General features: G+C 49.1%; 1 protein-coding gene across 4 annotated transcripts in view; it reads left to right on the top strand.

Moving 5' to 3' along the window:
• NR6A1 (nuclear receptor subfamily 6 group A member 1) overlaps nt 1-24,337 on the top strand; it is an 82,985-nt gene that overhangs the window by 7,410 nt on the left and 51,238 nt on the right. For all 4 annotated transcript variants that reach the window (XM_081967653.1, XM_081967655.1, XM_081967654.1 and 1 more), the window contains exons 2-3: nt 1,386-1,427; nt 4,423-4,479. In XM_081967653.1, coding sequence (XP_081823779.1) covers nt 1,386-1,427; nt 4,423-4,479 — 99 coding nt within the window. The remainder of the gene's footprint in view (nt 1-1,385; nt 1,428-4,422; nt 4,480-24,337) is intronic.

Raw genomic sequence — 24,337 nt, 5'->3', positions numbered from 1 at the left:
TTTGGAAGGTAAAGGATGGTGGTGGTGGGGGGACCCTTTCTGTGCCGCGAAAGGCTACCGATGTCTTGCCCACGGTCTCCTTTGATGAGCCGGGCAAAAGCCCCTCCCCCCTTTAATGCCAGCGTAAAAAAGCAAGTCCGAATTTATAGCAATAAGGCTATAAATCTAATCTGCTAGGTTAACCAAAATGTTTAAAAATACCTCTAGCCGATGTTGGAAATGTAAGCAAAAAAACGGGCACATTTTATCATATGTGGTGGACTTGTCCTAAAGCAAAAAATATGTTGGGCAAAAATACATCGGTAAATAGAAAAGATGATAGGGAAACATAAAGGTCAAGGTTCCCCTCACACATATGTGCTAGGCGTTCCCGACTCTAGTGGGCGCTGCTCATCTCTGTTTCAAAGCCCAAGAGCGAGCGCTGTCCGGAGACGTCTCCGGGGTCATGTGGCTGACATGACTCAACGCTGAAGGCGCACGGAACGCTGTTCCTTTCCCACCAAAGGTGGTGCCTATTTTTCTACTTGCATTTTTGACGTGCTTTCGAACTGCTAGGTTGGCAGAAGCTGGGACAAGTCACGGGAGCTCACTCCGTTACGCAGCCCTAGGGATTCGAATCGCTGAACTGCCGACCTTTCTGATCGACAAGCTTAGCGTCTTAGCCACTGAGCCACTGCGTACCAGTATAGGAAAACATGCAGATTTTTAAACAACTGTTTTTTTTATTTATTTAATAATTTTTATTGTTTTTCTCTTTTCACCATATATTACAATCGTTATATCAACAGTTTGTACATTGTTACATTGTCTTATCTATGCATGTTTTTCTCTCTTTACCATATATTACAGTCGTTATGTCATCTTATCTATCCATTTTTATGATATTTTACATATTTACATACTTTTATATACAGTTCTATGTTTATTTGTGTATATTGTTTTCGGCTTAACTATTTTTCTTATTTTCCAACCATTCATACCAATTATTCCAAATTTCGTAGTAAAAACAACTGTTTTTATTAGGCATAATACCAGAAAAACCCGATAAGCAAAGTACATATTTAATATTATGGGTCGTAACAGCAGCAAGGATTATAATCGCACAATATTGGAAAAACGAAGGAACACCGCAAGACGCCAAGATAATTAGGAAGATACGGGCGGAAACGGATGGACTCACATTGAAAACCGAAAGAAGGCACAGAATATTATAAAAAATGGGACTTATTTGTTACCAGTGATTGGGGGAAAGGGGTGGAGATTAAGAGTGTAATCTCGATTAAATAAATTAACTGGCCAGACAACATGGTGGTTTATTAAGCGCTAACAGATGTCAACCGTAGAAAATGAATAGAATTTATATTAAATTTCTTTCTCTCTTTCAGGGTTCGCTCCAGAGCCTCCAGCCGAACATGACCCGCCCTTCGGTAGGTGTAAAGATGCTTTCTTCCCAACTTGCCCCCTCCCCTCTTGGGAAGATGCATTTTAACAAAACGAGACCCTCCCCCTCCCTGCCTTTGCCCATTTGTTTATTCCTCTTCGCTCCATAAAGGACAAACACCATTCTTCAAAACGGACAGTCCCCGTATCTTCTCTGATGCCCTGACGCTACTTCGGGATGGTGTCTCCCAGATACTTCCAGCTAGGGATGCCGGGATTCAGCCGGTTCAGGCCGGTTCGCAGGAACTGGTTGTAGAAATCGCGGGTGTTCCCCCCCCCCCCCTGCCCTGGCTCTATGCTGTCCTACTGTGTTTCCCCCCAAAATAAGACAGGGCTTTATTTTGTTTTGACCCCCGAAATAAGCGGTTGGCCTTATTTTCGGGGGGGGGGTGTCTTACTATTTTTGAGGTGCAGGAGGCGGCGAGCGTGGTCACCTCCTGGCTGCTGCTGTGTTGCGATATTTTCGGGTAGGCCTTATTTTCAGGGGAGGGCATATTTCAGCGCATGCGCTCAAAAGCTTGATGGGGGCTGATTATCCGGGGAGGTCTTATTTTCAGGGAAACAAGGTATTTAGGCTCACATTTGCGAACCAGTAGAGAAAGTAATGGACAAGCAATGTCATTGACAAGCAATGGGGAAGCCACCTTCCCTGAACCAAAGTGTTACTAACCACTGCAGTGATTTCCTTAACGAGGCCATCTGTCTTCACCTCTGCCTCGCTTAAAAACATAATTTTTTGGAGCCCCTTTGCGGTCGTAAGTCGAGGAGAACCTGCATTTCAGGATGAGTGTCAGGAGGCGAGGGAAAGCCCGTCCATCCACTGGACAGATTTGTCCATCTCTGCTTCGTGCTGATCTTCAGCAAGCCCAGGATCTAAGCTTAAACCTCAATTCTAGGCTTAGTTGTCGTCAACCTGGTTTGTTGTGCCCAATCACACCTCTGGAGCGGCATTGTGTGTCTCCCAAGTGGAAGTGGCCATCGCACCCCAGGGGTTAAGCAAGGGCTAATCAGGAACGTAGGTGGCTCAGTGGCTAAGACGCGGAGCTTGTCGATTCGGAAAGATCGGCAGTTCGAATCCCTGGTGCCGTGTGAGCTCCCGTCACTCGCCCCAGCTTCTGCCAACTTAGCAGTTCGAAATGCAAGTAGAAAAATAGGAACCCCCTTTGGTGGGAAGGGAACAGCGTTCCGTGCGCCTTCAGCATTTAGTCACGCCGGCCACATGATCACGGAGGCGTCTTCGGACAGCGCTGGCTCTTTGGCTTTGAAACGGAGATCAGCACCGCCCCCTAGAGTCGGGAACGACTAGCACGTATGTGCGAGGGTAACCTTTACCTTTAGGGAAAGTAAGTGAATTACCAACCCAGGGAAGAAAGGTGTCCTCGGATGTCTTTTGTGATGCCGGCTGAAGTGAGGCGCCTCTTCTCCGTGAGTTGAGAAGTTGGCCAAGTCATGGTCTCACCTGGGGGCCTTCAAAGTCAACTTCCCTCCTGCAGGTTCAGGCGAAGTTCATTTCTGAGGCGGGGGCGCTGGGGGGGGATGACCCTCTCTCCCCCCCCTCCCTCCCACCACCCCATTTCGGTGAGGATAAACAGGGGCAAGGCCAGCCACGGGTCAGGAGAAGGTCAGACGGGGGCAATCTTCCCCACCCCTGCGGTGTGTCCCCGTCGCCCCCCCAACCTTGCAGTGGTGGCCGGACTTTTCTTCTCCTTGGGTTGAGATACAGCTGTAAAATTCAAAAGAACCGAGCCAGAAGGCTCCGAAGGCAGCAGGATCCGGGAGGAGAATGGCACCCATTGTCCCTTAAAACAGGAGAAATAATTGATTTATGTTATGGCACCCAATTAGGCTATAAAAGGTGTGGGGGGGGGAGGCGACCCTTTAAAGCTACCCCAGGGCTTGATTGCAGCCCCAAAGAGCCACCCCCTACTCCCCCCCCTCTCCCCCCCCAAAAGGTCATCAGCTCAGGGTGCTAAATTATTTATTCCTTTCAAAAGCTGAGACAATGCCTCCAGTCAACAATTGGCCGTCCCCTTCACATCATGGCCGGAGGAGAGGGCACAGGTCAAGGAGCTCCGGCCAGCAACAGCTGGTCCTCGGGTCAAGCAGATTTGGATTGGGATGTCCTTCCCAACTTCTCTTTTCCTTCCCCCACCCTCCCCTTCCAAGGCAGGCCATTCTTCCCTCCGCCCCTCGTCGTCGCCCCCCCCATTTTCGTAGTTTCACCCCTGGTCTGCCTCCCCCACCCAAGTGCTTGGGAGCAACTGGACCGGACTTGTTCTGGTGTGAAGTTGGCAACTGGACCGGACTTGTTCTGGTGTGAAGCTGGCAACTGGACCGGACTTGTGCCCGTGTAAAGTTGGCAACTGGACTGGACTTGTTCTGGTGTGAAGTTAGCAACTGGACCCGACTTGTGCCAGTGTAAAGTTGGCAACTGGACCGCACTTGTGCCCGTGTAAAGTTGGCAACTGGACTGGACTTGTTCTGGTGTAAAGTTGGCAACTGGACCGGACTTGTTCTGGTGTAAAGTTGGCAACTGGACTTGTTCTGGTGTAAAGTTGGCAACTGGACCGGACTTGTGCCAGTGTAAAGTTGGCAACTGGACCAGACTTATGCCCGTGTAAAGTTGGCAACTGGACTGGACTTCTTCTGGTGTGAAGTTGGCAACTGGACCGGACTTGTGCCGGTGTGAAGTTGGCAACTGGACCGGACTTGTGCCGGTGTAAAGTTGGTGTCAACTTTGCAGGCTGAGCCTGCCCGGTTTGTAGTGCCGCTTCGGGATCCTTGGTGGCCATTCTGTGGCCCAGGACGATGGGGCAGGTTCTGGCATCTCCATTTGGCCAGTCTCCTGACCGGTTTTTGAATCACGTCGGCACGTATGCATCTTGCAAGCATCTCAAGGTGCTTCAGCAAAAGATCTTAACTTTCCCCCCTCCTCCGGCAAATGCATCTCAAGTCTTTTTTCTTCTTTTTCTCTCTTCCCAGCTGCAGATGTTGAGCAGATGGACGCCCCTCCTTCCGTCCTTCTCTTGAACGCTGGCAGTAAGTCCAACTTTCTCTCTCTAAAATGGGGTTTTTTTTTGGCGGGAGGAGGTGTCTTCTCTGTCCCCTGCCCCCGCCCACCCATCTGCAGATAATCCTCAACTTACAACCGCCATTGAGGCCAACATTTCTATTGCTCAGCGACTCCATTTGCTCCCCAGACTTTTGTCCCCGTTGTACGTCTTTCCTTGCCTCCCCGTTGTTAAGCGAGTCCCTGCAACTGATAAGTTAGAAACGCGGTTGTTAAGTGGACCTTGGCTTCGCTTAACAACCGAAAAAGGTGGACGCCTGCAACTGTCATACACATGAAGCAGTTGCCGAGCTCCGACTTTCGAGCGTTCCACCGTGGGGGGGGCGGGGGGAATGCCGCGACGGTCGTAGGTGTGAAAAACGGTCGCAAGTCACATTTTTCAGCGCTGTTGTAGCCTGGGATGGTCACTAAACAAACCGCCGTAAGTCGGGGACTGCCTTTATTGTTGTGCAATGGAAGTGAGGCCCGTCCTCCCGCTGGGACCTTAAACGAAGATCCTTTGCACCCCAAAACCTGTCTGCAAATACGCCCCCCCCCCTTCTTTACCTTACCATAGTCCAATCATGATTCTCCACTAGAGGGCAGTATCCAGAATCTACAGATTTCAGTTGCTTCTTCCCTAAGAGTCAAATCAAGGTTTAGGGTTTCTTTCAAGGTTTTATTTATTTATTTATTATTAGCACTTATATACCGCCCCCTCTCCCGAAAGGGACTCGGGGCGGTGTACAGTCCGTATTAAAAAACACCAAATAAAATACATGTATGCATAGGAGGAGGATAAAATAGACCAAAACTGTACAGCTAATAAATAAACAATATAAAATTTAAAATATCATACAATTTATACACTATCCCTCTAAAAGCCAGTAAAAAGTATATGCCAGGGGGGGGTAGACGTTGTAAATTATGCCAAACCAGCCAGTCGGAACAGGTGTGTCTTCAGTTTCTGTCGGAAGGAGCGGAGGTCAGTAGTGGTTCTAATGTCGGGGGGGAGGTCATTCCAGAGGGTTGGGCCCATCACAGAGAAGGATCTACTCCTAGGTGTCGCCCGCTGGCATTGCCTGGTGGACGGCACCAGGAGGAGTCCCTCCCTGTGAGAGCGAATTGGCCGCAGGGACGTGTGTGGTAGGATGCGATCCTGCAGATAACTAGGTCCTCCGCCATGGAGCGCTTTAAAGATGGTGATCAATACCTTGAAATGCACCCGAAAGGCTACAGGTAGCCAGTGCAGCTCGCGCAGGAGAGGTGTTACATGGGAGTAACGGGTACTTCCCATAATAACCCGCGCGGCTGCGTTCTGAACTAGCTGCAGTCTCCGGACGCGTCCCAAGGGAAGCCCCATGTAGAGGGCGTTGCAGTAGTCCAGGCGAGACGTCACCAGCGCATGAGTGACCGTGCGCAAGGCACTCCGGTCCAGTAGGGGGCGCAATTGGCGCACCAGGCGAACCTGGTGGAATGCCCCCCTTGCCACGGCTGCCACATGGTCCTCCATTGACAGCCGGGCATCAAGGAGGACACCCAAATTGCGCGCCCGCTCCACAGGGGACAACTGTTCGCCCCCTATGGCCAGCGATGGAGTCAGCTGGCTGAACCGTGGTGCCGGCAACCACAGCCACTCGGTCTTGGAGGGGTTGAGTTTGAGTCTGTTGTCCCCCATCCAGACCCCGACGGCCTCCAAACACCGGGACATCACTTCGACAGCCTCGTTGGGGTGGTTTGGGGTTGAAATATACAGCTGAGTATCATCAGCGTAGAGATGGTACTCAACCCCAAAACCACGGATGATCTCACCCAGCGGCTTCACATATGCGTTGAACAGGAGAGGCGAGAGGACCGACCCCTGTGGCACCCCACAAGTGAGTGGCCTCAGGGACGACCTCTGTCCCCCTGTCAACACACATTGCTTCCGGTCGGAGAGGTAGGAGCCGAACCACCGCAAAACGGTGCCTCCGACTCCCATCCCCTCCAACCGGCGCAATAGGATACCATGGTCGATGGTATCAAAAGCCGCCGAGAGGTCTAATAGGACCAGGATAGAGGAGCAACCCCTATCTCTGGCCCTCCAGAGATCATCGACCAATGCGACCAAGGCTGTCTCGGTGCTGTGCCCGGGTCGGAAGCCGGACTGGCGTGGGTCTAGATAATCGGATTCGTCTAGGTGTCGCGGGAGCTGCTGCGCCACCACATTCTCAACAACCTTCGCCACGAAGGGGAGGTTGGAGACTGGACGATAGTTAGCTAGCTCCATTGGGTCGAGCGAAGGCCTCTTGAGCAAGGGTCTCACCACCGCCTCTTTCAAGGCGGTTGGTAAGTATCCCTCACCCAGTGATGCGCTCACCAGGCCCAGGAGCCAGCCTCGTGTCACCTCCCAGGCTGCCAGTACCAGCCAGGAGGGGCACGGGTCCGTTAAACAAGTGGTGGGTCGCAGCCGTCCAGGTCTCTGTTGATTGGCAGGGAATGACCTCATTATGATTTACCCCCAAATCCCCTAGAATTTTGGGGGGAGCGGGCTCTCAAGTGTCGCTCCTTGCTTGCCATCCAGATGTTAGCGAGAGCGAGCTGAGATTTGCACCTTCCTGAAGACATTGCTTCAGTCCAAAATCTTACCTTCTCCGGGTTTCTCCATCCTTAACTATCTATAAAGGCTTAAGGCTCCATAAAGCCTTAGTAAGGCCACACCTTAAGAGTCCTGCATCCAGTTTTGGTCACCGCACTATAAAAAAGAGGTTGAGACTCTAGAAAGAGTGCAGAGAAGAGCAACCAGGATGATGAGGGGACTGGAGGCTCAAACACACGACGAACGGCTGCAGGGACTGGTCTAGGGAAGAGAAGGAGCAGGGGAGACAGGAGAGCAGCCTTCCAATATTTGAGGGGCTGCCACAGAGAGGAGGGGGTCAGGCTATTTTCCAAAGCACTCGAAGGCCAGACAAGGAATAATGGATGGAAACTGACCAAGGAGAGATTCAAACTGGAAATAAGGAGGAATTTCCTGACAGGGAGAACAATCAACCCATGGAACAGAAGTTGCCTTCAGACGTTGTGGGAGCTTCATCCCTGGAGGCTTTCAAGAAGAGACTGGACTGCCCTCTGTCGGGAATGGTGCAAGGTCTCCAGCTTGGGCAGGGGGTTGGAATAGATGACCTCCAACGTCCCTTCCAACTCTATTCTGATTGATTGATTCAACCAAGAAATAAGGAGGAATTTCCTGACGGTGAGAACAATCAACCCACGGAACAGAAGTTGCCTTCAGAGGTTGTGGGAGCTTCATCCCTGGAGGCTTTCAAGAAGAGACTGGACTGCCCTCTGTCAGAAATGGTGCAAGGTCTCCAGCTTGGGCAGGGGGTTGGAATAGATGACCTACAAGGCCCCTTCCAACTCTGTTAAACTGAATCTATCCAAGGTGATCAAAGGCCTGGAGGCTAAAACATACGATGAGCGGTTGCAGGAACTGGGCCTGGCTAGTCTAGGGAAGAGAAGGACCAGGGGAGACAGGAGAGCAGCCTTCCAATGTTTGAGGGGCTGCCCCAGAGAGGAGGGGGCCAAGCTATTCCCCAAAGCACCCGAAGGCCAGAGAAGGAATAATGGATGGAAACTGACCAAGGAGAGATTCAACCTGGAAATAAGGAAGAATTTTCTGACAGTGAGAACAATCAACCCATGGAACAGAAGTTGCCTTTTCACAGTTACGACCCGTTGGCATCATCCCCGTGGCCATGTGATCGAAATTCAGACGCTTGGCAAGGGACTCGTATTTATGATGGTCACCGTGGCCCCTAGGTCACGTGGTCCCCCTTTTGCGACCCTTCCAACAAGCAAAGTCCAACGGCGAAAGCTAGGTTCGCTTAACAACCTGGTGACTAATTTTAACACCTGCGGTGGTTCACTTAACAACCATGGTGAGAAAGGCCGTAAAACAGGGCAGAACTCCTTTCACCAATGCCTCACTTAACAAGAGAAATGTTGAGCTCAACTGTGGTCATAAGTTGAGGACTGCCTCTGCCTACGGCCTCTACTCTAATCCTTGACTTAAGACTGGCTGTGAGTCACCTTTTGCGTCCTTCCGACAAGCAAAGCCATAACTACGTGATTCCAATCTGACAATGGCCACCATTCACGTAACAACGGTGGCCAGAGAGGTCGTAAAGCGGGGCAAAACTCCCTTATCAAACGTCCCGCATAAGAACCAAAACATTAGGTCAACGGTGGTCGTACGTCGAGAACCATCCATACTGTGTGTGTGTTTGTCTGGGTGTTTGCATTTGTCAAGGCCAGGGACCTTACGGAGGAGATTAACAGAGTTGGAAGGGACCTTCTAGGTCATCTAGTCCAACCCCCTTTGCCCAAGCAGGAGACGCTACACAATTTCTGACCAATGGCAGCCCAGTCTCTTCTTGAAAGCCTCCAGGGATGAAGCTCCCACAACTTCTGAAGGCAACTTCTCTTCCTTTAAATATCGAATGCCAGAGTTGGAAGGGGCCTTGTAGGTCATCTAGTCCAACCCCCTGCCCAAGCGGGAGATCCTACACCTGACAGAGGGCAGTCCAGTCTCTTCTTGAAAGCCTCCAGGGATGAAGCTCCCACAACTTCTGTTCCATGGGTTGATTGTTCTCCCTGTCAGAAAATTCCTCCTTATTTCCAGGTTGAATCTCTCCTTGGTCAGTTTCCATCCATTATTCCTTGCCTGGTCTTTAGGTGCCTTGGGAAATAGCTTGACCCCCTCCTCTCTGTGGCAGCCCCTCAAATATTGGAAGATGCTCTCCTGTCTCCCCTGGTCCTTCTCTTCCCTAGACTAGCCATGCTCGGTTTCTATAACTGTTCTTTATATGTTTTAGCCTCCAGTCCCCTCATCATCCTGGTTGCTCTTCTCTGCACTCTTTCTAGAGTCTCAACCTCTCTTTTATAGTGTGGGGGCCAAAACTGCATGTTGTACTCTAGGTGTGGCCTTACTAAGGCTTCATAGAGTGGCATTAGTACCTCCCTTGATCCTGATCGTATCCCTCTCTTAATGCATCTTAGGATTGCATTGGCTTTTTGGGCTGGCTATTCTATTCTATTCTATTCTATTCTAAAAACAGAGTTGGGAGGGACCTTGGAGGTCTTCTAGTCCAACCCCCTGCTTAGGCAGGAAACCCTCCACCACAGATGCAGTACTCTAGGTGCGGCCTTACTAAGGTCCTGGATAACAGTGGTGGGTCCTCCCTCCGTCTCGGTGCTGTTTGATGTGCAGTTTGCATTCATTAGCCAGAGGGCTGACCGATCCTGAAACCCACCGACAGCAATGAATGTTGAGTGCAGCCATGATTTTGAGGGAGGGCTCCTCTCGGGACGACTCTGGCGTTGGGTTCGAAGCCCTTGTAGAGAAGCGACGGTACGCGGGTTCAGGTTTTTGGGGGACCCAAAGGTGCTTCCCCCCCCCCAGCCCCCCAAAAGAGGCAACTGGAGTTTCTTGGTTTTTCTTGGAAGACGTTTCGCTTCTCATCCAAGAAGCTTCTTCGGCTCTGACTGGATGGTGTTGGGGAATGGGAGGATTTATATCCCTACATACAGTATCTCTATTCCTATATATATATTTATTTATCAGCACAAATACAACATTATATATACATATGCATATACGTATACATATACATATACATATATATATGTATTTGTGTTACAAATTAGTGGTTAGTGGCTTAGTGGTTAAGACTCCTGCCTAAGATATATACAGCCCGGGTTCTAATCCCAGTAAGGGTATGGCTAGCTGATGAGAGCTAATTAGCTCGAAATAGATCTATCCTAGTCTCCCTTTATTTATTTATCAGTACAATTACAACATATATATATGTGTGTGTGTGTGTGTGTGTGTGTTACAACCCCTGGTATGCCCAGTAAGGGTATGGCTAGCTGATGAGAGCTAATTAGCTCGAAATAGATCTATCCTAGTCTCCCTTTATTTATTTATCAGTACAATTACAACATATATATATATATATGTGTGTGTGTGTGTGTGTGTGTGTGTGTGTGTGTGTGTGTGTATATGTATATGTATATGTATATGTATATGTATATGTATATGTATATGTATTTGTGTTACAACCCCTGGTATGCCTAAATATGGGAGGAAGGTCACTACTCCCTCTTTCTGTCCTTCGGCTCATCAGAGAAGACCATGCAGGCAGAAAACCATATTTTTATTTTTAATGTTGCCTTTTTATATTTGTGTTGTATTTGTACTGATAAATAAATAAAGGGAGACTAGTATAGATCTATTTCGAGCTAATTAGCTCTCATCAGCTAGCCATACCCTTACTGGGCATACTAGGGGTTGTAACACACACACACACACACACACACACACACACACACACACACACATATATGTTGTATTTGTACTGATAAATAAATAAAGGGAGACTAGGATAGATCTATTTCGAGCTAATTAGCTCTCATCAGCTAGCCATACCCTTACTGGGATTTGAACCCGGGCTGTATTATATCTTAGGCAGAAGTCTTAACCACTAAGCCACAGGCTCGCCTCCTTATCAGTAGAGCCAGGGAAATAGGTATATATTCCTGTCTGCAAGGAATGTAAATCTTTCCATTCTCCAGTCGTTCTCCAGTTTCATGACCCAACTAAGTAACCTCATCAGTGTTAGAGGGAGTGGATTTGGAGGACGAGGAGGACTGTGGGGTCCTTGGTGGTCTCTGAGCTTGTTTTCTTGCAGACGTTTCATGACCCAATTAGGTAACATCATCAATGCTAGCACTATAGTAGACTAGTAGATTAGCACTAATGTTGCCTAGTTAAGGTATTGAAACGCCTGCAAGAAAACAAGCAAACTCAGAGAGTACCAAGGACCCCACAGTCCTCCTCCTCCTCCTCCTCTTCCCCCCTCTCCTCCCCCCAATCCCATCCCCTTCTAGCCCTGATGATGTTACCTAGTTGGGTCATGAAACATCTGCAAAAAACCAGGCAAGCTCAGAGAGCATCAAGGACCCCACAGTTGTCGTCGTCTTCCTCCTCCTCCTCCTCCTCCTCCTCCTCCTCCTCCTCCTCCTCCTCCTCCTCCTCCTCCTCCTCCTCCTCCACAAAGTCTACTCCCTTCCAACACTGATGAAGTAACCTAGCTGGGTCATGAAACACCTGAAATAAAACAGGCAAGGTCAAAAAGCACCAAGGACCCCACAGTTCTCCTCCTCCTCCTCCTCCTCCTCCTCCTCCTCCTCCTCCTCCTCCTCCTCCTCCTCCTCCTCCATAAAGTCCACTCCTTCCAACACTGATGAAGTAACCTAGCTGGGTCATGAAACACCTGAAATAAAACAGGCAAGGTCAAAAAGCACCAAGGACCCCACAGTTCTCCTCCTCCTCCTCCTCCTCCTCCTCCTCCTCCTCCTCCTCCTCCTCCTCAAAGTCTACTCCCTTCCAACACTGATGAAATAACCTAGCTGGGTCATGAAACACCTGAAATAAAACAAGCCAGCTCAGAGACCACCAAGGACCTCATAGTCCTGCAAGGACTATAAATGTTGGAGAATTTTTTTCATATGGCAAGAACAATCGAATGTGATACTTAAAAAGACGCATTATTACTAAATAGACTAATAATGACGCAGTGGAATGTTGGTATACATATACATGAATCTAATCTCTGGGATATTTGTTTAAAATGAAGGCATAGCCATCGTAAGCTGAACATCCTTCCCCTAACTATAATGATAACAACGTACCTATGTATACTTGATGGACCATCGATGATTCTATGTATATATCCAATGGAAAGCAGGGATGCACAAATGCTTGTAACCAAACGACACGCTACATGCATATGTTATTGATGGTGGTTTTATGTTTCCTGTTTTGTTTTGTTGGTCTAAAAATAAAAATGAAAACTTTTATACAAAAAAAAAAGAGCTTCTTGGATGAGAAGGCGAAATGCCTTCAAAGGAAAACGAGAAATCAGAGAGTCCCTGGTACTCTCTGAGCTTGGGGGTTGGACTAGAAGACCTCCAAGGTCCCTTCCAACCCATTGTATTGTATAACATCATCAGTGTTAGAAGGGAATGAGGGAGGAGGAGGAGAACTGGGAGTACGTGGTGCTCTCTGAGCTGATTTGTTTTCTTGTAGATGTTTCATGACCCAACTAGGGAACAGCATCAGTGCTAGAAGGGAGTTGGGTTTGAGGAAGAGGAGGAGGAGCAGGACTGAGTCCTTGGTGGTCTCTGAGCTTGGTTCTTTTCTTGCAGACGTTTCATTAGCCAAACTAGGTAACATTATCAGTGATAGAAGGGAGTGGGCATGGAGGAGGAGGAGGAGGAGGAGGAGGAGGAGGAGGAGGAGGAGGAGGAGGAGGAGGAGGAGGAGGAGGAGGAAAAAGAATAAGGAGAAGGAGAAGAAGAAAAAGAAAGGAGGAGGAGGAGGAGGAGGAGGAGGAGGAGGAGGAGGAGGAGAAGAAGAAGAAGAAGAAGAAGAAGAAGAAGAAGAAGAAGAAGAAGAAGAAGAAGAAGAAGAAGAAGAAGAAGAAGAAAGTTTCTTCTGGTTGTTTCTTTGCAGACGTTTCATGACCCAACTAGGGAAAATCATCAGTGCTAGGAGGGGAGGGGGTTTGGGTGGAGGGGGAGGAAGAGGAGGACTATGAGGTCCTTGGAGCTCTCTGAGTTTGCTTATTTTCTTGCAGATGTTTCATTACCTTAACTAGGCAACATCAGTGCTAATCTAGTAGTCTAGTAGTACTAGCACTGAAGATGTTACCTAATTGGGTCATGAAACGACTGCAAGAAAACAAGCTCAGAGACCACCAAGGATCCCACAGTCCTCCTCCTCCTCTTCATCCCAATCCACTCCCTCTAACACTGATGAGGTTACTTAGTTGGGTCATGAAACATCTGCAAGAAAAGAAGCCACCTCAGAGACCCTCCAAGGACCCTACAGTCCTCTTCATCTCAATCTCACTCCCTCTAACACTGATGACGTTACTTAGTTGGGTCATGAAACGTCGGCCAGGAAACCCCACCGCCATCCAAGTCCGAGCCGGAGAAGCTTCTTGGATGAGGAGCGAAACGTCTTTGAAGAAAAACCAGAAAGTCCAGTTGCTTCTTGAAAAAAAAAAGAACCTCGACCTGGATGGCCGAGAATCTCCGCGGACATTAGAAGTCTTTTCCTGAGTTTTCCCGCAACGTCTCGCCACCCGGCCGGTGGATGGCATTGCCCCGAGTCGTTTTTTCCCCCCGAGGACCGTGATAAACCTCAAGGTACAGTCAACGATCGGTGGTTTCTCCGGAGGAACCAAACTCACCGACAGCGTTGAATGTTCGCTGAAGCTATCGTAAGCCGCGTAAGCTCTCTTCGCTCAGCCTGGACGTACTCCGCTTGCGTCGCTCCTGGCTTGCGGTAAGCCGGACGCGGCCATCTCGTTGGTCATCTCGGCCAGTTGTGGGTGAGCTTTGAACCCCTCCTTGGTTTGCCACCGCGCCAGCTTGGGGGATCATAGCCTTGCCATTCCGCCTCTCCGGAAAGCTGATCGCTGCCGTAGCTTTGCAACGAGACTCGGTGGCTCAGCGGCTAAGGTCGGTGGCTCGAATCCCTAGCGCCATGTAACGGAGTGAGCTCCCGTGACTCGTCCCAGCTTCTGCCAACCTAGCAGTTCAAAACACATTAAAAATGCAAGTAGAAAAATAGGGGCCACCTTTGGTGGGAAGGGAACAGCGTTCCGTGCGCCTTCGGCATTGAGTCATGCCGGCCACATGACCATGGAGACGTCTTCGGACCGCGCTGGCTCTTGGGCTTTGAAATGGAGATGAGCAGCGTCCCCTAGAATCAGGAACAATTTGCACATATGTGCGAGGGGAACCTTCACCTTACTGTAGCTTTTGGTGACTTGTCAGCTATCTTCAACCCTGGATAATGGAACAAACTCCTTGAAACCCTGGTTTGGAGAGTGCCAACCAGGGGTGGTATATACCCTTGCCTTCCTACATGCGTACGCATGTGTGTATGCAGCTCCACCTCCGTGCATGCGCTTTTGGCAGAAAAAGGGCCTAAATGGGATGCCATAGAGCCAGGCGAGGGGTGGGCAGAGGCCACCCGTCATTTCTGCGACCGGTTCATTCGATCCGGTCCGACCCGGTAGAATGCCAACTATCCCTTATGCCCATTCCGCATGGGCACTGCCCAGTTGAACAGTCTTGGCAAATGCACAGGGAGCCATGATGCGCCGACAGTGGTAAAATAATGTTCGCTCGGCGCATAATGTGTCTCCCAAGCACAGAAGGAATTTTTCATGGAGGGTAGCGTGTCTCTTTGGGGTGTCCCTTTGAAAACCACTTCACAATTTTTCCTCCTCCTCCAGTTGTTGGAGAGGGACTCCTATGAGATTTTGCGAGGAGCAGACTGATGACGCACCAATGCATATTTATTACTAGCTGATAACCCGGTGCTGCCCGGATTTTTATTTATGCTCATCCTGTATTAGACTGGAAAAGGAATGAATTATATCTATGGTGCCAAGTAATGCTGGAACACACACATAAACTTGAATCCAAAATGCCCACTATCCCTGTCGAAAGTACCGTGATTTGACACTGTAGATATAATTCATTCCTTTTCATTTGAGCGGCCCAGGCGTTCCAGAGTTATGCTGGAACACACACGCACAGGGACACAGACACAGGCAGACACAAACACCGAGGGGTGTTAGGGGTGTTTTACCCCCGCAGTATTTGTCTCCGGGGAGTAAGTCATCTGTGTACCAAGTTTGGTTGGAGTTGCTTGAGGCGTTCCAGAGTTATGCTGGGACTTACATACATACAAACAGCCGGTTTTATACAGCTAGAATTCTTACACCCTTTACTCGGAAACGGTCCCAAGACAGAACGAATAAAACAACCACCGCTGATAATATCTCCTTTGTTGCGTTTAAACGCTTTCCTTACGAGGGGATTTCCCCCCTCCTCCCAATCTTATTAGTGATTTCTCAGTTTTCAGGTTTTCTTTCAAAGGTGCCTGCATTTGAAAGAGGGCACAATATAGAAGGGTTTTTGGGACCCACTCTAAATGCTCCCTCTGGGCGTTCGTTTATTGGATATCTTGGTATGCGTTTGTTGTAGAGATCCCGGGCGCGGTGATTTTCTCTGAGCTGTGCTATGCGCTCGGTTGGCCAATTTTTATGTGTGCGGTTATTGCCCTACAAAAATGTTCAGGAAGGCCCCGTAAGCCCAGGGGCTACCTGTTTAAATCAGAAACCAGAAAAGGAAGGGGAAAGGAAGGAGAGAAGAAAGAAAAGGAGAACAGTTTACAGAATAAAATAGATTACAGGAATAGAATAGAGTAGAGTAGAATAAAATAGATTACAAAAGGAATAGAACAGAACAGGGAATAGAATAGAGTAGAGTAGAATAAAATAGATTACAAAAGGAATAGAACAGAACAGGGAATAGAATAGAGTAGAGTAGAATAAAATCTTTAAGAAGATGTTGTTTAAGAATAAAGTCTTTAAGAAGATGTTGGATAGCCATTTGCCTGAAACGGTATAGGGTTTCCTGCCTAGGCGGGGTTGGACTAGAGGACCTCCAAGGTCCCTTCCAACTCTACTATTGTATTGTATTATTGTATTGTATTGTATTGTATTGTAAAATAGATTACAAAAGGAATAGAACAGAACAGGGAATAGAATAGAGTAGAGTAGAATAAAATAGATTACAAAAGGAATAGAACAGAACAGGGAATAGATTAGAGTAGAATAAAATAGATTACAAAAGGAATAGAACAGAACAGGGAATAGATTAGAGTAGAATAAAATAGATTACAAAAGGAATAGAACAGAACAGGGAATAGATTAGAGTAGAATAAAATAGATTACAAAAGGAATAGAACAGAACAGGGAATAGATTAGAGTAGAATAAAATAGATTACAAAAGGAATAGAACAGAACAGGGAATAGATTAGAGTAGAATAAAATAATTACAAAAGGAATAGAACAGAACAGGGAATAGAATAGAGTAGAGTAGAATAAAATCTTTAAGAAGATGTTGTTTAAGAATAAAGTCTTTAAGAAGATGTTGGATAGCCATTTGCCTGAAACGGTATAGGGTTTCCTGCCTAGGCGGGGTTGGACTAGAGGACCTCCAAGGTCCCTTCCAACTCTACTATTGTATTGTATTATTGTATTGTATTGTATTGTATTGTAAAATAGATTACAAAAGGAATAGAACAGAACAGGGAATAGAATAGAGTAGAGTAGAATAAAATAGATTACAAAAGGAATAGAACAGAACAGGGAATAGATTAGAGTAGAGTAGAATAAAATAGATTACAAAAGGAATAGAACAGAACAGGGAATAGATTAGAGTAGAATAAAATAGATTACAAAAGGAATAGAACAGAACAGGGAATAGAATAGAGTAGAATAAAATAATTACAAAAGGAATAGAACAGGGAATAGAGTAGAGTAGAGTAGAATAAAATAGATTACAAAAGGAACAGAACAGGGAATAGAATAGAGCAGAGTAGGATAAAATAGATTACAAAAGGAATAGAACAGAACGGGATAGAATACAGGACAGGACGGAATAAATCAAAGGGACCTTGTAGGTCATCTAGTCCTACCCCCTGCTTAAACAGGAGACCCTACACCATTTCTGACAGATGGCTATTGAGTCTCTTCTTGAAAGCTTCCAGGGATGGAGCTCCCACAAATAACAGTGGTAATTGTTGTTTAAAAAAGAAAGAAAAAAGAAGGACCCAGCCCTATTTTTTCCCCTTCCTACCCTAGCAACTCATCCTTTCATCTATGGGCTTTGTTTGGAGTCAGGAAGAGCCTCAATCAAATGCATTAAATTAACGGCGGTTGTGCTAAAAGTGAGGGAGTTTGCACTGTGACTGGTAGTCCTCGCCCTACGACCAGCAACAGAGCCCAGAATTTAGGCTGCTAAGATTAAAAATCGGTTAAGTGAGTTTCGCCCCATTTTATACGGCTTTAAAAAAAAACACGACTTGCCATTGTCGTTAAGTGAATCACAGCTGCTGTTATGTTAGCAGCACGGTCGTTAAGTGAGTCAGGCTTCCCCATGGGCTTTGCTCATCGGAAGGTCGGCGAAGGGGATCCCGTCACCCTGGGACTCTGCCGAGTCTGTTGCCAAGCATCCGAATGCAAATCGGGTGACTTTAGGGGGGGGGGGGGGATGGATGCTTGCAGCGGTTGTAAGTGTGAGAAACGGTTTCTAAGTCCCCCTTTTTTGTCCCAGGGCTGTTGTAACTTCAGTCGGTCACTAACCGAACTGCTATAAGCCAAGGACTGCCTGTAGTTCAGCTCTCTGTCCTGGGAACGTGTGTATTTTTAAAATTTGGGAATTTCAAGGATATCGCCACCACTCGCGAGGAAGAAGGGTCAGAAAGGTTGGCACTTTGGCGGTTCGAATCCCCAGCGCCGCGTAACGGAATGAGCTCCCGTGACTTGTCCCAGCTTTCGCCAACCTAGCAGTTCGAAAGCAACGCAAGTAGAAAAATGGGAACCACCTTTGGCCGGGAAGGGAACAGCGTTCCCTGCACCTTCGGCATTGAGTCATGCCGGCCACATGACCACGGAGACGTCTTCGGACAGCGCTGGCTCTTCGGCTTTGGAACGGAGATGAGCACCGTCCCCTAGACTCGGGAACGACTAGCACAGATGTGCGAGGGGAACTTTTACCTTATTCAGAGATGGTATTCACCGGTTCGGACTGCTTCCCGTGAACCAGTAGTGGCGACCTGCCTGGGCGCGATCCCATCCTATATCGCTGCGTTTTTGACGTCGCACGCATGTGTCGACTGCGCCCGAACGAACTGCCGTGTTTTCGGACACCGCTGACATGCGCGTGGGGCAGGTTCACATTTCCGACGCTGGCCGAACCGGTAGTAACACCGCTGCTTCTATCCCAGGGAGGTCAGAGCGTGCCCTCAGATCTGAACGGGAGCGAACGCAGAGAATATTCCAAAAGACGGCCAGGACTAAGTTTCTCAGGTAGCTTCCCATACTTCAGTTGCGATGTAGGCTTGGCCCGTTTGATGGTTTGGTTGCTTGCTTGAAGGCCGCGAAGGACATCCTGTCCTGTCAAGTCAGACCTCCATCTCCTACATCCGTACTTTAACCAAGAGGACTAACCTCTTGAGGTAGCTTTGGTATCGTCGCCACAGCACTGTATCCTCTTTGGGGAAAAAGCTCTCCTCGTGAGAGGACTTCTCCTTCAGTCCCAAAAACAGAAGAGAAATGTGTTGAGAAGCCAGAATATAAAAAGGGAGGGTAGTCCCTCGCAATCACTCTCCTGTTTCCTTGGTTTATTCAGTGAAGCACAGTGGAAAGAACCCAGTTTTCCTTGGTTTGCAAATATTCCAACATGCCTCGTTTTTTGGGTAGCCTTTTGGGGACTTGTCCTTCCCTAGCCAGTGCCGCCAAGATGCAGGTCCATCCCAAATCTGTGGCTTCCTTCCGAGTTATTCTTTGAGCAGCCAAGATCCAACTGAACATCTTTACAGGCGTCTTGGGAGTCATTCTGCAAGAAAGCACAGCTGTTAGTACCGTAAATCTGAAATCTATCTATCGATACATAACTGGCGGTGTATCTGTGCGCGCGGGTTCCAGCATAACTCTGGAATGCCTTGAGCAATTTCAACCATATACTAACACCCCTCAAGTGTGTGTGTTCTGTTAAGATACAGCCTGTTGTGCCTTAAAATGGCTTCTACCGTTCTGCCGTAAAATGGCTTCTGCTGTACAGCGCTGTGGAATACTGTGACGCCGTTACCACGGCAACTCCACAGCGCTGAGTTGCCGTGGTAACGGCGTCACAGTACTCCACAGGGGGGGCTCCCTCTGGTAAGGGGGGAAACCCCAACATTAGAAATAGCGGCGGTGCTCAGGGTTGGGATAAATAAATACCCGGATTATCAACTAGTTGTGAATATAACAAAGGTTTCACTGCCATGAGTGTCCCTAGCTAGGCCTGGAAAGAAGAGGGTTGTAGAGAGTGGCAGCTCGGCCTCCTGCGAAGTCTTGTGTTGGGTAAGGATTGTGGTTATTTACAAAGACTAGAAGTAGCCAGATCTGACTATCCCTGTCTTCATAACATAGCTTAGGATTCCTTTCGATGGTAGTTTGTTAGCCCTGCTTTTAAAAATGCCAGGATATTGTCTAGAACTTGGCATTTGAAATTTGAGGGTTGTGTTGTGGCCCTCCAGCTGCAGAGGGAAGCTGGCAGCAGACTTGGGATGATGAGGAGGTTGGGGAGGAACTTCTGGATCCTGAGGAAGGCTCTGATGGATGCTCAGCATCGGACGCAGGGATAGAGCTAGGGCCGTCCGACATTTCCCAGCCACCGGAGAGGCCGCTGCCTTTGGAGTCAGAGAGGAGTGAGGAGGGACATCTGGGGCCTGTTCCAGATGCGCCTATACGCAGAGCAGATAGGAGAGGTGAACAACGGAGGACAAGGAGTCGACTCGGGAAGCAAAGCACAGGTGGACGCTGAATGGTCCCTCCCTGGCTGGGGAATAAATAGGAGGAAAGAGGAGTGGTGGTCGTAGGAGACAACAGTTCGTATTTCTGAGCATTTTGCTCTTAGTGTTTTGTGTGACAAAGACTGCCTTGCCAGAACTGAGGTCTGTCTAGTTCTCTGTTTGAATTGAGTTAATTTGCAGCCTCCTGGCCTTGCATTTATCCTAACGAGCTGATAAGGACTATTGTTTCAGTTAAACTCCTCGCAGGACTCTTGCCTGGTGAAGGCAGTGAATTCCCAATGTGTAAATAAAAAGGGGAGGGGTGTTTCTTTGCGGGGAGTCTGTTTCTGGCTTTTGTGAAGGCCGGGTGAGAACCGTTTGGATGCTCTTGCTTTGCCAATTGTCTGGCAAGGGCGAGCATCCACCACCAAGGGAAGAGACCTCCATCTGACCTTCCCCCCTCTACAGCAAACATTTGCTCGTTTCTCCCGCTGGGTTGAGGACGCCTGCCCTTCCCTTCCTGAGGGACCTCACTACCCAGAATGCACAGCCAGCCAGCTTGGCCGAGAACTGAGCTGAGCGGGAATCCTGGGGCCCCAAAGTTCTCGTTTTGAGGAGGGCGGGTCTGGATTTGAACCCGGAACGTTTCCTACGTGCCCCCAGAACTCCCGTGCGGAGGACGCGTCCTTTCGGCTCCGAGAAATGTCAGTTATTTTGCCCGAGAGAGAGCCGGCGGCGGGGAGCAAAGATGGCGCCGTGGCCGCGTTTGAGTGTCCAGCAAAAGCACATAAAAACGGGTTCTTTCCTGGAATCTAGGTCAGAGTGATAGACAAGCTTGGCCCGGTCCTGAGCATTGGGGGCGCCTAATCTGCTGTCTTGCGCCTTACATGATGCCTAATTGACCTTAATATTCACTGAACGGAAAAGGGGGGAAGCCAACGGCGGCACAATGGAAATCTTTGCAGAAGCTCTGCTTGAGGGTGGCAGCGGTGGCAGCGACAATGAAGACTCTAACGATTGGAAGCCCAGGTCTCCTGGTAGCTCTCTCAGGCGAATGTCGGGCTTGTCACCTCGGTGCTGGGATCCATTTTGTCGTCTCAGATTAAGGAGACGCCGTACGAACGTCCATCCGGAAGGAGGAGGCCTCCTACCATGTTTCCCCAAAAATAAGACAGGGTCTTATTTTCTTTTGACCCCCGAAATAAGTGTTTGGTCTTATTTTTGAGGGGGTGTGTGTCTTATTTTTGAGGTGCAGGAGGCGGCGAGCGTGGTCACCTCATGGCTGCTGCTGTCTTGCGATATTTTCAGGGAGGGCTTATTTTCAGGGGAGGGTTTATTTTAGCGCACGCGCTTGAAAGCCTGACTGGGCTTATTATCTGGGGAGGTCTTATTTTCGGGGGAAACAAGGTAGATGAAGGAGAAGATGATGGTTAGAAGTGACAGGGGCACATGAAGGGCAGTTTTTGGACCTAGGAAGTCCTCCGATAGTTAGACGTTTCCTTCAAGGACAGCTTCATCTTCTCTGTTGGTTGTCCCGTCAGAAAGGATTTATGAAGCTGTCCAAAAGCTTGTTCAGTTGGATCAGGGCGTGGAGACCCAACACCACTTCTGACAGCAGTCTGGTCTCTTCTTGGAAGCCTCCAGGGATGAAGCTCCCACAACTTCTGAAGGCAACTTCTGCTCCATGGGTTGCTTGTTCTCCCTGTCAGGAAATTCCTCCTTATTTTTAGGTTGAATCTCTCCTTGGTCAGTTTCCATCCATTGTTCCTTGTCTGGCCTTCGGGTGCTTTGGACAATAGCATGACCCCTTCCTCTCTGTGGCAGCCCCTCAAATCTTGGAAGACTGCTATCATGTCTCTCCTGGTCCTTCTCTTCACTTTTAGTCCAAGATGATCCAACCTAATCATGATGTTGGGCTTAGTTGACTGGAGGCTTGATGTGGGAGTCCCAACCAGAGGCCATCTCCTCTCTTGGCCACCAAGTATAGTGCTGGGGAAAGAGGGGAGTGAATTTTCTCCCTTGCCTTCCTTAGAAAAGGCCCAAAGCCAAGGTAGACTTCATCACACCTGTGAAGTTTGGAGGTGACTTCTGGGTAAGTCTTCCCTCTGAGGACTTTTGTCTTTAGGACCGAGGAACTTCTCCAGGACTTCTGTCTTTAAGAAAAGAGGGACATCTCCAAATGGTCCCATCTCCCATCTAACGTCCCCGATGCAAGAACTGAAAGTAACCCCTAGAAAGTAGAGCTCCCTTATCCCCGAATGAGAGTTTGCCGTGACGTCCTTAAAGCCAAATGACGTCTCTGGCAGTCCCAAGGGTCAAAAGCGATCCCTGGACTCCACTCTCTTCAAAAGAGATGAGAGCCACATCGAGATTCAAGTGAGGGCCACTGTCTAGAGGTCATCTTCTTTGAAGGAGAATCCAAGTCAAGTCAACATTTTAAGGAATCTTTCTTACTACGTCAACTTGATTTGAGGAGGGGGGGGGGAAAGTGGCCTGAAGTCCGGAGTGCAGAGTTTCCATGGTGGGTACTGGCTGGTTGGACAGAAAATGATATCTGTGCTAGTTGTTCCCGACTCTAGGGGGCACTGCTCATCTCCGTTTCAAAGCCGAAGAGCCAGCGCTGTCCGAAGATGCCTCTGTGGTCATGTGGCCGGCGTGACTCAACGCCGAAGGCGCACGGAACGCTGTTCCCTTCCCACCAAAGGTGGTTCCTATTTGTCTACTTGCGTTTTTGACGTGCTTTCGAACTGCTTGGTTGGCAGGAGCTGGGACAAGTCACGGGAGCTCACTCCGTTACCCGGCGCTAGGGATTCGAACCGCCGAACTGCCGGCCTTTCTGATCGGCAAGCTCGTCCAATGAAAAAGCAGAGTTGGGGGTTTCCTTGCAATGCAAGGAGATCTCACGAAAATTGTCCTCCCCGGGTTTTTCCAGAGTTGGCTTCCGCTGCACGGCTGGGAGATTTCTCTCCCCTCCCACCCGCCCGTCACAGCAACCGTAAGCAACGTCGGGAGCAGAGATTGGGCAGCTGGGACGGTTCCCTAGCTTGGACGTTGGGTTCCTTTAACCCTCTCTACGCTGCACCCCACTCCGAAGGACGTCGGATGTTGGCGATGGTCCTTCTGGACAGTGGGGTCGCCGTATACCCCTCGATCCCCTTAGCTGTGGCCGATCGCCCTGCCTTTCAGCCCGTGTGTCTCACCCATGGAGGAATGAACAGTTTGCCCCCCCCTCGACCGCAATTTCCTTTCTGCCGAGCCCCTGTTCCTGCCTCCCCTGCCCCCTTTTGTGTGCCATGCCGCCGGCCTGGGAAGTAACAAATCTCCATTGTCCGTTTGGCCGAACGGCGATCGAGCCGAAATGATCGCTGTCTGGAAAGTATTCAAATTCAGGTAGTTGGCGATATGAATGGGGCTCACTCCGGCGGCCGGCTTCATGCAGGCATCCTCACCTCCTGCTCAGCCCGGAGGCTGGACGGCAAACCGGAGCTTCCCCGACCGTCCTGGTCCTCAAATGTAGCATTTTGGTATGGTTTCCCTGAATTTGCACCCGAGCCCTGTCTTAACAGGGGCGGTGGATTATGTGGGGAGTTTTTTGGGGGTGGGGAGAGAAAGAAGATTATTTTTCATGTTTTGAGTGTGCGTGGAAGGGCAGGATTGTGTATGTCAGTCCCCGAGTCCCTTTTTGGGAGAGGGGGCGGTTTAGAAATCTAAATAAATAAATAAATAAATAAATAAATATGTGGGTGGGTGTTGTTTCTGGTTTAGATTCGGCCAAACCGAAATTGCAAGGATGGCTGTTTCGTTGGAAGCGGAAATTTGCTGGAAATTTCGGCATCCCGCGAAGCGCGAAGATTTGGGTTTAAGTGAAAAGCAGGAGGTGGAGGGGACTGGGAGTAGATTCCCGACTTAGTATCAAATGGGTAGGGGGGCAGTGACAGTCCAGCAGGAGGACTCTGCTCTTTGCCCACTCCTCTTCATCGTGCCCAGCTGCCCTGGCAAAGAGCGGGCTTCGAGCCTGCCGATTTCCACACGCAATTTCCCCTGTCGCTCGGGTTTTGCACCTGGCGTGCCCCCCCCCCCCCCCGTGAAAGAAGGCTGCGATCTTTTAGGGGCTCCCGTCCGGAGGGCCCACAATGGGACACAGTAGGCAGCAGCATCGGCAGAGGGAAAGCGGGTCAGCGGGTGGCCCAACAGAGAGAGGCGGGGCATCAACGCGGCTGCACGGTGAGCCAAGTCTCAAATTGGGTCACCTGTGACGGGCTCTCCGCTGCCCAGAATGTGCCATGCCAGGATGAGCTCCTTGGCTGCTTCTGCAATGAAGGCCCCTCCTCTCCCCATCTCTCTCTCTGTCTCTTTCCCTCTCTCTTTCCCTCTCTCTTTCT

This window comes from Natrix helvetica (genome assembly GCF_964273705.1).
Source record: "Natrix helvetica genome assembly, chromosome: 15".
NCBI classification, from domain to species: Eukaryota; Metazoa; Chordata; class Lepidosauria; order Squamata; family Natricidae; genus Natrix; species Natrix helvetica.
Note: the sequence above shows the minus strand (reverse complement) of the source record. Positions and strands in the feature narration are given on the sequence as shown.